Source organism: Geospiza fortis, unplaced genomic scaffold (assembly GCF_000277835.1).
Source record: "Geospiza fortis unplaced genomic scaffold, GeoFor_1.0 scaffold157, whole genome shotgun sequence".
NCBI lineage: Eukaryota > Metazoa > Chordata > Aves > Passeriformes > Thraupidae > Geospiza > Geospiza fortis.
Window position 1 is genome coordinate 166,547 of NW_005054314.1, and position 14,447 is coordinate 180,993.

Genomic DNA, 14,447 nt, shown 5'->3' on the forward strand with positions numbered 1-14,447 from the left:
GTGGGCGTAGCGGCACTCGGGCAAGCAGGGCGCAGGTACGTCGGCAGCTGAGGGCAGGTATGAAGTTGTCTGGGCAGGCGAGATCCGAATAGGTAGTGGAAGGTAAAGTGGGATGAGTTCCTTGGCAGATGTGCAAGGCACTAGGACAGGTGTTTTTTAAAGGGGGCATACAGGTACGTGCTGATGTGAACATCTGAACAAGTATGGGGGCATCTGCAGGGGCAGAATACAGGAGTCTCCTGGAGCTGATAGCACAAAGGAGTAAGGCAGGAGTAAGGCAAAATTGTGGAGGTGTTTGGGCTCTCTGGTGGCACCCTCTCTCACAGGTCTGTGCTGTCCTGCCAGGGGCCAGGTGGAGTGGCAGCCAAAAAACTGACTCTGCCCGTCCTGTCTGGCTGGTCAGCTATCCCAAGGTGCGTCTCTGGACAGAGAAATGATGATATGATTGCCCTTCTTGCCTGGTGGGTGTCACAAGCCTTCCCTCTTCTCTTCAAAGGACTTCAGTTTGTCATATGAAGGAGATCCCAGCTGCACCGATGAGAATGCGGAGCGTGGCAACTGGGCAAACAAAAGCGAATACCTGCTGTCCTTGGTGGGCTATGCCGTGGGCCTGGGCAACGTCTGGCGCTTTCCCTGCTCACAGGGTGGGCACACCTTGCCGTCCGCAGGACAGAGGAGGGCCAGGTCCAAGGGCCAGCTCCGAGGCTGGGCATGTTCTGTCAAAGCTGGATGTGAGCTCCATCACCCTGGGAACTGGGATAGAGCCTGCTCATGGGAAAGGGCACTAAGAGGCACCTGTGTGCTTTTTGGGTACCAGCTGAGAAGGGAAATAGTAGTTAGTTTGAGTTGCAAATTTCTACCTGAGAATTCCATCTTCGGAATTACTCATAAACAACATGTACCTTTTTGTCCATGTGCCAATATCTTCTACTTGTCTAAATAGCTGCTCTCCCTCCCCAGTGCTTACCCTCTGGTAAGTTTATGTTATATACCATACCTGGCATGTTTATGGAGAACAGTGGAATCCCCTCTGCACCTTTGTTTTTCCATGCAAACAGTCTAAGCTGGAATAATTATCTCAGCTCAATAATTACCCAGATCAAACACTTGGGAAGTGTGAGACAGAGAGAGCCTCTACCTGCTTACACAATGAACTAGTGGCTAAGCCAAGCAGAGGCACTGGTTTCCTTGGATTGTATTCCAGAGCTTTATCTATTTGCCAAGCTACCCCTGGTAATTAAAGGCTGTGTAAGTAGTAACTGCAGAGAACTTGCTTATATGTACCTATTTGCTCTGCCTAACTGTTGTTGAAGTAAAATTCTGGGTTGTAAAGGCAGTACAGCCCACGCAGCTGCACATGGAACATAAGGAGGCATTCCCAGTACAGAATTTTTATTGGAGTAAGATGGGCTGGTTTGCATTACTTGAAGTTTTGTTGAAGAAAATTGTGAAAACAAAATAAGTTGTGACGTCAGCCCTTGGACTAGATCTTTTTTTTCATCTGCTGCAGCAGAGACTTTGCATTTAAAGCATATTTGTGCTGTTGCTTGCATCCTTTTCTGTGCTTCTTGCCCATGATTGATAAAGACAACTGTTACATCCTTGTTTTGAAACAGAGGAGTAATCCAGTTAATTCTGTGGGACAATTTACTTCCTGAAATTACATCAGGTATTTGCAGTTCCTTGCAGAACTGGGTCCTTGATTGCTTTAAATTCACTGAGAGTGATGAGGACAGATTCCTGCAGGGCTATCGTGTCGTGTTTATGAAACTCGTGCTCTCGCTTTCCCTGTCTTCTGTGCACACACAAAGAAGTGCCAGTCCCTTTCACAGAACAAGGTGCTCACTGATATCAGGTTAACATGCTCTTTTAAATGGACTTGAACAAGAGCCATCCTGAGATGTTGTTTGACACAGGACTCAGCCAACCATAGAAAATAATCTTCATGCTTTGATGTCCAGTAACTGCTTAACAGGCAGTTGCAAAACACAGCTGAGCACACACAGGAATGGTTCTGTTCTTCTTTAAATTAAAAGTTGGAAGATTAAATAGAAAGGAGCAGGAGAGAAAGGAGGAGTATAAAATGTCATAAAACTGTGGTGAATGCTGAAAGATGCATTGTTTTCTCTGTGTGTGTGATTATGCTTTTCCCCCCATTTTTTATCTCCTCTCAGGTGCTTTTCTAATCCCCTACACCATCATGCTGGCGTTAGCTGGCTTGCCCTTATTTTTCATGGAATGTTCCCTTGGGCAGTTTGCCAGTCTAGGGCCAGTTTCCGCCTGGAGAATGCTACCATTGTTTCAAGGTTGGTTTTCTTATCTTTCCTTTTATTCTAATAATAAACTGTTGTGAATTAATGATTTCTTAATGAAGTTACTAATTCTGAGACACTGATATCCGTGTTGTGACTATTCCCAATGTTACAGGGTCAGTGTTCTGCCCCCAGGTATATACTTCCTCATTATTCAGTTAATAAACAGATGCTGAGTAAAGATTCCCCCAAAAAGGGTCTTGGTTATGAAAGGTTTTATCAGAGATTCTTGTGCTCAGCAGCACATCACTCTCACTCCAGCTGTCCAGGCAGAAGGAAATATCTCTGTTTTGCTGTGTGAGGGAAAAACTCAGTAAAACAACTGGTGTAATGTGTGCAACAGGTTGAAACTAAACTTCAGAAATTGACTTTATCACTGGTTTTTTATGCTTCACATCCAGTGTAGCTTGCAAGGCAATTGTGTGTTGGATGGGTTAATTCTGCATTTGGCTGCCAGTGTGGGCACAGGCACACTGGTCTGGGTGCTCTGTGCAATATTGTGCACAATCACCCAGCAGCTGCCTTGGGAGTCATCTGCTGGTGAGATAAAATAGCCTAGACTCTGGCTTTGTAAAGTGGGGTGCTTCTTGAGATAAGAGAAACCGTTGCATGCTGTAGTGGTAGTTTGAGTTTGTAGTGAGGGTTTGTATTTCAAACACTCTCATAGGGAGATTTGTTTGGAAACAATTAACCATGTGCTTTACTCATGCCTGTCCATCCTGGCCCTGTACCATGGGTGTAAAGGACTCTGCAATGATTTTGCTTGTCTTAATCTACCAGAGGAGTTAACGTAGGAACGAGGAAGTTTCCTTCTGATGCAACAAGAATTTGCTTGTCAACTACAGAAACTGGCTGCCCCAACATTTACTTTTTTTGCCAGTCTCTGTTCTGCTGCACAAGAAACTTCCATGAAAGCAGTGTGTCTATCTTAAAGCAAAAGGTTTTAAACACAGCATATATTTTATATATCTGTAAAGAGAGAAACTTTATATATCGTTTCTAAGATGACCGGTACAGTTTGTCAGGCTTTTCCAAACTCACAGAACAAAACTGATTTTAACAAGGGGGAGAACAGTAATATTTACAAGATTTACTATAGTTTAAAGCATTCATTACAGTGGAATCTTTAAAACGGCTTGGGCAGTCCTAGTACAGTTTGTTTTATTTTACTAAATTTCCCTCTGAATGGGGAGAGAACAAAATACTGAATTTCTCCTTTAGACTTTGTAAATAGTCCATTTTTCTATGGGCCTGATTCAAATTCTGTTTCAAAAGCATGTTTGAGATGGTCAGTTTGGATCATATCCATCATTTAATGGGTTTAAAATGTCGCTGTTTGTTTGCTGTTAAAAAATATTTTAAAACCAAACAAAAACCAACTTCAACTTCTTCCCAAGTAGCCTTTTAAAAGTCAAGTGAAGGCTATTTGTTTTGGCGGGAGGAGGGGTTTTGCAACCCGAGTTTGAGGTGGTTAAGATATTTTGTGTTTCTCTTTCCTAGGAGTGGGCATCACAATGGTCGTCCTCTCAACACTTGTGACTATCTACTACAATGTTATCATTGCTTATGCACTCTACTATTTATTTGCCTCATTTCAAAAAGTGCTGCCGTGGTCAGAATGCTTTTCCTGGGCAGATGAACTCTGCAGCAAGACACGAATAGGTACCATACTTTCCAGACAGAGTTTAATATTATTGTTTTTGGTAATTGGGCTGCTTTCTGGGTGAAAGTACAGGATCAAGACAGCTACCCATGGCTTCAAAAGTCCTTCCTGGAGTTTTGCATCTGAACATAGAGGAGTGATGCTTATCCACTTTGCCACCAGTTCTGGATGCTTGGGAAATCTATAGAGAACTGGGCTGAAATCACTTTGTTGGATCCTTTTTTTTTCCCTTTTAAACCTCAGCTTTTTTCTAGTACATACATTTCCAATCACTTGAAATACTGCATTCCCATTTCATCAGGCTTTGTGGCAAAAAAATACCTTCCATGAGACAAACTACTGCAGTAGTTTTTATCGAGGTCTTTTCATTACTCCTTGCCTCCTCTGTGGCTATGGTAATCCTGGGCACCACTGAGGCGCTGGTTTCACTCTTCATTAACTCTTCAGAATGTATCTCCACACCATTGCTGTGTTTCACAGCACATGTAGGGCCTAAACACTTATCTCACCAGTTTCTGTATCAGACCAGTTTAAGGCAAAAGGTGAAGTTGGTGAGGTAATTACCAGTTAGCAGCTGGAAATGTGCTTGCCTGGTAACCAGTGATTATTGAAATAACAAGGACAAGATGAGGATGGATTATATTGTTTACAGTATTAATGTAAATATGTCTCAACCATATATCTGAAAATATCTTCTAAGAGGCCTTATGTAACAAAAAGTTGATGACTATTTATTGGCAAAACAAAAAAGATTTCAGCACCTAATTTGTAAGTTTTGGGGGAACACAAAACTGAACTGAAGAAGCTGTCCTGAAATAGGCTTCAACAAGAATTTCCAGTAAATGCTGATACATATGCTGATAAAGTGTTTTTTATTGTATGTTCTGGCAAAAAATTCCCAACCCTAGCTTCCATTCCTCCAACTCTGCTCCAAGGAAAATATTTAAAGTGTTCTGACAAGCCCTCTGCCACAATAAAATGAATATCAGATACCAGATGATCCATGTGTCACCTTGGTTTGGGACAAAGGTTTTCACAGAGTAACCAAGGCTACAATTTTAACTATGCTCTGATTTGATTTTTATAAGTATTCTTGAGGATAAGTAAAACGTGGTGAGCACACCAGATTCTTGGTGTTTTGATTTACAGTCAAGTAGCGAAATCACAGCTGCAAGTGACATTTCAGGTTTGTTTCCAAATATTGTTAGCAGGCAAACTGAAGCTGTAATTGCTTAGGAAACACATCTGCTGTACCGGTCTGATTTTTTTAATAATAGTCATCCCAGTATTAATAATTAATTTTTCTTGATTTCAGTAAATGACTGCAACACAACCTTCCATGGGGATATCATTCGTGCAAACTACTCATTTGTCACGGCCAACAATCTCACATGTATAAATGGCACCATAAGCTACAAACCAGTGCAATTTCCCAGTGAGCAATACTGGAAGTAAGTAAATACTTTAAAGAAATTACTGAAAAAATACCTTTTTATGCATTGTGGTTTTGGATGTACCTTTTATTTTTGTCTTATCTTGCAGTCCAGAAAAAATATTGTCAAGGGACATGGGCATGCAAATCTCTAGAGAGGGGACTTAAAATTTAATTGATAAGTTTTGCTTTTTTAAGAGAAATTATGTATAGAAAGAGAAGCAAGTGAGTCAACCTTTAACCAATTGAAAAATACTCCCATTTATAGCAGTCTTCTTCTCTGGAGTCCTGGTAGGCACTACTTGTCATCTTTACACATAGCATATACTTTTCTTTTTCTCAGGAGTTACTGTGTGAAATATATTCACCTTATTCTGAATCTGGGCCTGTTTTAAAATTGCCATTTCTTTATTGCCCCATGGTCTCAATTTGCCTCGTGTTCACTGGGTTCCTGGAAACTGATTCTTTTGGGCTCTTCTTTTCCTGTCAGAATTTCATGATTAACATAGAATATCTTAGGTGGGTCTTACAGGAGATGTATGGAGAGATGAGAGCTGGTAGGCTTCAAAAAGAAGGAAAAATTGCAGTTAAATACACAGTTTCTCATTGCCAATCATGCAATTCTAACTGCACGCTCTTGGAAGAGGCTGCAGAGTCTTGTAATAGCCTCACACAGCAGCTCATTTTTTCTGGAGAAGTAGCTGAAGAGGAGTGTGTGAGGTTTGTGTGCTGCTGCCATCCCCTCCTCACGGGAGCATCGTGTGCTTTCAGCAAAGTGGCTCTGCAGCGCTCGAGTGGGCTGGACGAGACCGGCAGGATCGTCTGGTACCTGGCTCTCTGCCTCCTCCTCGCCTGGATAATTGTTGCAGCTGCCCTGTATAAAGGAATCAAATCTTCTGGAAAGGTATGTTAGGAAGACCAAGGAGATGACTTTTGGCCTGATTCTGCCCTCCCAATGTCAGTTGGACCCAGGGAAGTTTAGCACAAGGCAGGATGCAGTCCTAACACACCCCCCTCTGCTGGGCTCAGCATTTGGCTTCCCTCCTGCTCCTCAGCTGCATAACTGTTACATAAAATATGAGTAAGGTGCTGATTACACAGCCATTACTTCACTCTTGGGCCTCCACTCCACTGGGCTGCCCTGTATTTTGGAATCTTGCTGTTGTGCCAGTGATTCCAGCTGAGTTTTAGCCGTTGCCTGGGCTGTGTGATGGAAGCGTGTGCGTGATGGCACACATGGGCACACGCCCTGGGAACACCCGGTGATTATTTTGTACTTCCAGTCTGGTTGAGATGGTTGGACCATACAGGTCAGGTGCTGTGAACAGGTGTGTGTGTGCAGGTTTCTGGCAGATTGTGAAATGTTGTTTGTTCCCAAGAGTTGAAATTAGTTGTAGGGACAAGGTACTTAGATACTTGTTTTCAGAATCTGTCTCTGCTGAGCTCCCATTTCCACAAGCTGCAACATGGTTTTCTGGAGTTTTTCTTGGGCTAGGCTGACTTCAGGCAGGCTGAATTTCATCCTTCCTCACCTGAGACCCTTTTCTTGGTTTTGTTTCTTCCTCCTCATACTCATTTCTCACCTTTGTGTTGCATCTCCATCATTTACATCTTCAGTCTCAGTTGCCTTTGCTCTTTTGTTCACCTTCTCTGCACAGATGTTTTTTCCCCCCTGTTCCTTCTGTCATTGTGCCTTTCTTTGGTTCCTTGCTGCCTCCTTTCCTCCGCTCAGTGTGATGTCTCCTCCTGTTTTGATTTCTATTTGGAGCTTTCTGTCCTTGTTTCAGTGCTTTGGGTTGGAGTGTCTGTTCTTTCCCAGCCTCAATTATTTGGCTGCATGGCTCTTCTTAATCTCATGTTCTTTGGGTTCCTGGCAGTTGCTCTTTCTGTTGTAATTTTTTTTCTGGCACAAAGACAATTTTCTTTGGAGAGTAAGGTGAGACTTGGAAGAATCTAGCTGGGCAGGAGCAAGACAGATGAAAGGCAGAGAGAATTGTTCTAGGCAAGCATGAAGGAAGTCTTTGGAAATGTCAGACTCACCACACAATGGCACAATGCTCTGGCTTGGTGGAGCCAACAGTCCTGGGTCAATTACCTGTCTGAATAACACTGAAACTAAGACTCAAGAAACCAGAGTATTGTTGAACATAGCCTGTGTGACAATAACTGTACTACTGGCCTTGGTCCCATTGTGCTAGTACAACAGAATAGAACTGTGTCTGAGAGAACCTAAAAGTCCTTTCTCCAGCAAAGAAAGCTTCCAGAGCAGTGACTTTTAAAAATAATTTTTGTTTTGGTTTTTTTTTGAGGGATGGTCGGGGGGAGTAGCAGGGAGCTCATCAGGAGATAATTCCACCCTGGTCGCCTAGTTTTTCCTGGCTTTCAGCTTGCACTTGCTAGAAGCACTGCCTAGCAAGAGATGTCTGAGCTAGCTGAATCCAGACCTACAGCAGTAAATCATGCCAGAAAAATGTATTTCTGAAACTGGTCAAGTGCTATCTCAAAAGTGGATGTGTGGCTTGGGCCTTCTGCTTCTGCTGGAATGCAGCTCCAGAACCGGCTAAGCCAGACGGTTTGGTGGTTGGCATGTGTTCATTTCTCTGGTTGCCTGTTTTTCTTTTGTACCAGCAGACCTTAGCCTAAAGCCTGTCCAGTCTTCCTACATGAAGGTCTGTGGATCCCCTCACACCTAATGTGTGTCCCTGCCATCTTTCTGCAGGTTGTCTACTTTACTGCACTCTTCCCATATGTCATCCTGCTCATCCTGCTGGTGCGAGGTGCCACCCTGGAAGGTGCTTTGGATGGCATAGAGTTCTACATTGGGAAGGAGTCCAACATCACCAAGCTGATGGAGGCAGAGGTGAGAGGAAGTTCAGCCCCAGAAGTGTGACACACTTTTCTGGTTATGTGGCTTTCTTCTTTTTTATCCAGTCAGGTACTTCAGGTCCTGCCCTGTGTTTTGTATCAGCAGCTGGTTGTGTAAAAAGTCCAAGCCCCTATTCCAGCTACTCTCAAATTGAAAGGCAGTCACCTCCTTCCCCCTCCCTGCCACACCAGTGATGAGAACTGTTCTATTGCTTCTAAACAGTTCTTGCGGATCATGCTGGAGTTTAATCTTAGCAAGATCTGCTGACAAAGCTCTTGCTGATAATTTTAAAGGACTTTATCATAAGGCTGAAGGGATCCCTGAGTTTGAAATTCAGGCCATGCCTTGCCTGGGAAATTACCTTGGGTAATTAGGTGGACCAGGAAGGGCACCTCATGCAAAGAAAGCCAGAACCTTCTTTGTTCTGGCTTATGCCAATATTATTGCAGTTTTATCAAAAGCAACCATTAGGTGTGATATTTATTTGTGGTATTTATGAGAGTGCTTGGCACTAGCTGAGGGGCTACATCAGAGGCAGGAGTGGTTTGTTTGGGTCACACAAGTGAGAGGGTACATGGAAGTTCTCACTCCTGCAGCCAGTCCTGGTTGTCCTTATTTATTGTCTCTGTGCCAAGATTCATATCTCAGCAATTCACCTATGTGAACAAATCTAATCTTTTCTTCAGGGTTAGCCCACTACAATTTAAGTATTTGGCAACATACTTGGGATGTGACCTTTAGACACCATAGAGATACTGTGTGATTGAGACTGCAAGGTCACCAGCATGCTATATTCTATCCTCCCTAAAATTCATATGAAATAGAATTAGATACACAGGCCAAATGAAAAAAAATACCCTTGAGCTTCAATGGTGGACAGACTTCAATGTTTATTATAAATACTATAAGTAATACAGCAATTCTCATGTTCTTTTTTTTTTTTTTTTGGCAGGTTTGGAAAGATGCAGCCACCCAGATATTTTTCTCCCTGTCTACAGCATGGGGCGGGCTTGTTGCTTTGTCTTCATACAACAAGTTCCACAACAACTGCTACGCAGATGCCATTCTAGTTTGTGTGACCAACTGTGCCACCAGTGTATTTGCTGGGTTTGCAATATTCTCCATCCTGGGACATATGGCATTTGTGTCTCAGAGGCCTGTCTCAGAGGTGGTGGACTCAGGTAGGCTGATGGTCACACTGTTGGTATTGGGACTTGCGTTGGCCAAGGCACGACAATAACATCCTTCTCTCCACTACTTTCCAGGGTTTGACCTGGCCTTTGTAGCCTACCCAGAGGCTCTCTCCCAGTTACCAGTTTCTCCTCTGTGGTCCTCCTTGTTTTTCTTCATGCTTGTGCTTTTGGGCCTTGACTCCCAGTTTGCCATTGTAGGTAAGTGGGGTTTTAAGTGACTCATGTCTTTTCAAATGACCATTGCCTTTCTTAATTATCCTGCTCAAGCTCACTTCTTCTTCCTTTACAGAAACACTTACAACCACCATTCAAGATATAAATCCCAGCATAATGAAAAAATTAAGAGGACCTATAACCCTGGGTGTATGTGCAGTATTGTTTTTACTTGGGCTTATCTGTGTTACTCAGGTAAGAAATTAAGTTTTTTTGGTAGTGAGTTTAGTTATGCTGCAAGTGATGAACTCAAATCAAAATACCCTTTCCAACTGTTGCTGTCTTTGTGGATAAATCTTAGAGACCCTTGAATTTTGACAGCGTGCCTGAACACACAAGCAAGCAATTCCCAGGGAAAGCTTGAAGAACCTAAGGTTTTCTGCGATTATTGAACTGAGACATGCTTTTAAATAGAAGGCTTTTGCAGAGCCTGTGAATGATCAGCCTGATTTATGGTTCCTCGGTTCAGGAATTTATTTGTTTAATCACAAGTATATGCATAGAACATGTCCGCAGCACAGTGGGTACTGCTAATAAATGCTGATGGGATCTTTTTGTTCAGAACTCACTACCAAGGAGGACAGGAATTAAGGAATGGCCTAGCCATGTAATAAAAACCCACTAGCTCGTGAGCATTTGTAGATTGCATGGTTACTTCTCCTGCATGTGTATACTTATATAAATAGATACACAGAAAAGAAATTTTAAGTATACTGTGTAAAATTTCTTGAGGCAATGGCTTTTAAGGGCATAAAGGTTCACTGCTATTACTCCATCTAGAAATGCAGATTTATGTGTGTAATTAGACTGAGAATGTGAAGGAGGTAATTGTGGTGAGTAGACATTTGTATGGTCAAGAAAAGTACATAAGTCATTAAACAGGGTGGTGGGGAAGCTTGCAAGGGATTCAATCACAAGAGTGTGGAATGGCTCAGAGATTGTTTCCTGCTTTGTATCCTGCTATTGCATGCTGGTGTTCAAAGCTGTGGTTAACCCCATGGAGAAGTCAGGCATGTAGGAGGATTGAAGCCTCCCAGAACTGATAACTGGTATAGCTGTTGCTGTAATTCAGTATAAAAACTTCAGCCCCAAATTTATTCCTGTAAGCTCCAAATTTAAATCTTGCTCTCAGCTGCTTATATATGCTCTATATATGCATAGATCTTGGTTTTAGCATCTATAGTATTTTGTTAGATGTGCTTTTCAACTTTACATAGAGGGTTTAAAGAAAATAATATTCACAAATCTGTGCTTGACCTGGAGAACTGTGAACTTAAAAACTCAGAGTCATGATTAGTTAAATTGTCTTGAACAAATGCATCTTATTTGTATGTTACTACTCAAATTTTAACCTCTAATGTTTGTCCTGCAGGCAGGAATTTACTGGGTTAACCTAATAGATCACTTCTGTGCTGGATGGGGACTCCTCATTTCAGGTGCCCTGGAGATAATAGGCATCGTCTACATTTATGGTAAATTATTTGCATTGAAAATACATTAATTAAACTAAGCAATCCCAGGAGCAGTGTATATCATGGAGTCACAGTATGGTTTTGGGGTGGAAGGAACTTGAAAAATCATCCTGTTTCAAGCCCCTGTCATGGGCAGGGACACCTTCCAATAGACCAGGTTTCTCAAAGCCCCATCCAGCCTGGCCTTGAGCAGTGCCAGGGATATAAAATACTAATTATTAAAATAAAGAATTTATAAGTTAACCATCTGAATAATAATATGATTTTAAAAAACCCTTTAATGCAGAACTGGAGAAACTGTCCTTGATTATTGCTTTTCTTTGATCACTTTTGAGAAACCCCACCTGCAAGGGAGGTACCTGCTTTACAGTGAGTCCCATGATTGTCTTCCAACAGGAGGAAAAAGGTTCATTGAAGACATTGAAATGATGATTGGAAAGAAGAGCAATTCATTCTGGGTGTGGTGGAAAATATGCTGGTTTTTCGTCACTCCTGTGCTGTTAATAGTGAGTGCACATGACTGGATTGTATTAGTGTGACAGAATTTAGTAACTTAATATTGAAGAGGTTTCTTTGTGAAGATTCAGGGCTGACTGCCCAGGCTCTGTGCATAAAGATGGGGCATAGCTGTGCCAGTGAAGTGAACTATGGCCTGTCTCTGCTTTCTGATACACTGCCTCCTCTTTTGATCCACTCCAGGAGAGGCTGGGGCTTGAGATCAGTAACTAGAGAGCTGGGTCTACACTCCCAAGGACTAACACAGGGCAACTAGATCCTCTGCCTTGGCAGTTGGATTATCTTAATTTTAGACTGAGATTGGTTTGAAAACCTTTTGAGGGAAATCCCATTTTTGGGTCAGATTTTCTGCTGTTCTCCTGTCTAACTGAGACCTTTAAATGTCCTGTTGAATGTTTGGTTTTTGTTAAACCTTTACTTCCAATTGTGAGTGTAGATGGTGGGATTATGTTACTATGACAGAATTTATTAACATTCCCAATCCAGGAACAGTGGCAAGTCACTCTGGCCAGTACATTACCTGTAATCTGCCCAGACTATAGTTTAGAAAATGCTGCTTAAAACTATCAAATTTCTGAAGCAATATTTGCCAGTTTCTAATCTTAGATTCTTTCCTGTATTCCTGTAAATAATGGAATACAGGAATGCATAAAACATATAGAGAAGGGTACTGGGCTCAGCCAGCAATACATATATTATCCAACATAAGATTTAAAGAGAACCCAGAGATCAAGTCATGTTCAAACACAAATATACTTAGTGCATCTCAGCACTGGTGTCATTTTTCAGTCCTGGCCTTCAGTCTGAACACCAAATCCTGCACAACTGTTCTCATACTCAGAAAACAAGAGGGAACTGTGCAGAACTTGTAGACAACCCTTCTTTTTATTAAACCAACTTGGAAGCAGTGCAAATTCAATGTTGTTGGAAACCTGCTTTTCTCTTATTGTTTTTGCCATTTTTTCTAGGCTATTTTGGTCTGGTCTTTGACCACATTTTCAAATCCCACTTATGGCTCAGTGATATACCCAGCCTGGGGAAACATTCTTGGCTGGTGCATGATCATCTTCAGCATCATGTGGATTCCTATTGTTGCTATTGTAAAAATACTTAAAGCTGAAGGAAACCTTCTTGAGGTAAGTGCAAAAAAACCCACTGATATAGCCTCAAATCTGAATTTCTTTGGTATTATCAGGACCACCTGTGCTTTTTTCTCCAACACATCTACTACTTTGACATGTTTTTCAAATGGATTTTTAGACCAAAGCATTATCTCTGGTAGTTGCATCAAAGGTGCATCTACCCTACCATGTTCTGATAAAAAGATAAAGTCTAATTCTTTGGGAGTGCACACACACCATTTGAGAGAGATTTTTCATCAGTTCTGTTGCTATTCCAGCTTCTTTAAATTCTCTGAAGAATTTCTATTGCTTTCTATCCCCATATAATTTTCTGGAGTTTTGCCTCCCATTCCTCACAGAAGCAAGTGACAGATCTGAGATATTCTGCTCTTGGCAAGCTTTCCCAAACAGTTGTGTTGGTCACAGCTTTCCCTGTTCTTTGACCTCAGTGCCCAGAACCCACCAACCCCAAAGATACTCGGAACGATTTTAAACAACTTCGGCGATTCGCCATTTGTTGAGTTGCGGCGCATGTCTAGAGCTATAATTTTACTGAATTTTAAAAGAAGCCTGGACTAAAGGAAGACATTAAATGCCTGTTGGTTTTGCTTTGCAGCGCATTGCCAGCTGCTGCCGGCCTGCAGCAAACTGGGGCCCCTACCTGAAGCGTCACCGAGGGGAGCGGTACAGCCACATGGTGGACCCCAAGGACAAGGAGCACGAGATTCCCACTGTGTCTGCCATCGTATACAAGCGACGTTGAGATGGCTGTTTGGATGACTGTTTTTTAGTATATATATGTGGGTTTTGTTTTTTAATATTGGAAAGGTACTAGCAAAAAAAAAAAAAAAAGAAAAAAGGCAAATCAACAGCTCTGCCTCTTTAATATCCAGCCCCCAAATGAAAGTGATTTGTATTATTTATTTTTAGTGTTTTAGTCTTTGGGGAGGAACACATCAATTAGGCACTGAGATCTCACCAGGTGTGTAGGTTGAGAGGGCAGGATAATCCATTGCAGGCTCCCCAGGCTGCTGGACTGGGCATGATTAACCCCATCCAACTGGTATCCAGCTGGACTGCAGATCCAGGTGTGGGGGAGAGTAAAGATATTCTGGTGCTCCCAGCTGGAGCCCAAAGGTGCTCTGTGTATGTGTGTGTGTGTGTGTGTGTGTGTGTGTGTGTATGCCCCGAGGTGCAGCTGCTGCCTTCTGCTGTGCTCTGCCACCCCAGGGGTGTGCAGTCAGCAGAGGGGAATGGTGTGCTGCTGCCTGGCACTGAGGCTCAGGGAACATGGATAATTCTTCTCTGTCTAAGCCTTGCTCAGTGTGAGCTGCTCAGGGTTTGATGTTGAGTATGCTCTGTGTGTGTGTTGTCTAAACAAATACATATATTGAGTGGCAAAAAATTGCCATCACAGGAAATAAGGTTTAAACGTGGTGAAAAGCAGGCTGCTTTCTATTTCTCATTATTCCCCTTGGGATCCCTAAAGAGCTATCTTCTCTGTCATGCCCTGTGCTCAGCCCTCATCTGTCTTTAATTGGAAAACCTCATGTTTCCATATTTTGTCATTAGGCTCTGCAGAATGGAAGCGTAACCATTGAATTCTGGTTTGTCTGCTCTCCTATTTTCATCAATGCTTTACCTATCAGGTTGTTTTCT

At 42.3% G+C, this 14,447-nt stretch overlaps 1 protein-coding gene across 1 annotated transcript in view; it reads left to right on the top strand.

Moving 5' to 3' along the window:
* Positions 1 to 13,551, top strand: part of SLC6A14 (solute carrier family 6 member 14) — a 14,045-nt gene extending 494 nt beyond the window's left edge. The window contains exons 2-14 of the mRNA XM_005419895.1: positions 497 to 644; positions 2,175 to 2,306; positions 3,813 to 3,974; positions 5,291 to 5,426; positions 6,179 to 6,311; positions 8,127 to 8,267; positions 9,226 to 9,454; positions 9,539 to 9,664; positions 9,756 to 9,874; positions 11,052 to 11,151; positions 11,548 to 11,657; positions 12,636 to 12,803; positions 13,405 to 13,551. Coding sequence (XP_005419952.1) covers positions 497 to 644; positions 2,175 to 2,306; positions 3,813 to 3,974; positions 5,291 to 5,426; positions 6,179 to 6,311; positions 8,127 to 8,267; positions 9,226 to 9,454; positions 9,539 to 9,664; positions 9,756 to 9,874; positions 11,052 to 11,151; positions 11,548 to 11,657; positions 12,636 to 12,803; positions 13,405 to 13,551 — 1,851 coding nt within the window. The remainder of the gene's footprint in view (positions 1 to 496; positions 645 to 2,174; positions 2,307 to 3,812; positions 3,975 to 5,290; positions 5,427 to 6,178; positions 6,312 to 8,126; positions 8,268 to 9,225; positions 9,455 to 9,538; positions 9,665 to 9,755; positions 9,875 to 11,051; positions 11,152 to 11,547; positions 11,658 to 12,635; positions 12,804 to 13,404) is intronic.
* The last annotated feature ends 896 nt before the right edge of the window (positions 13,552 to 14,447 follow it).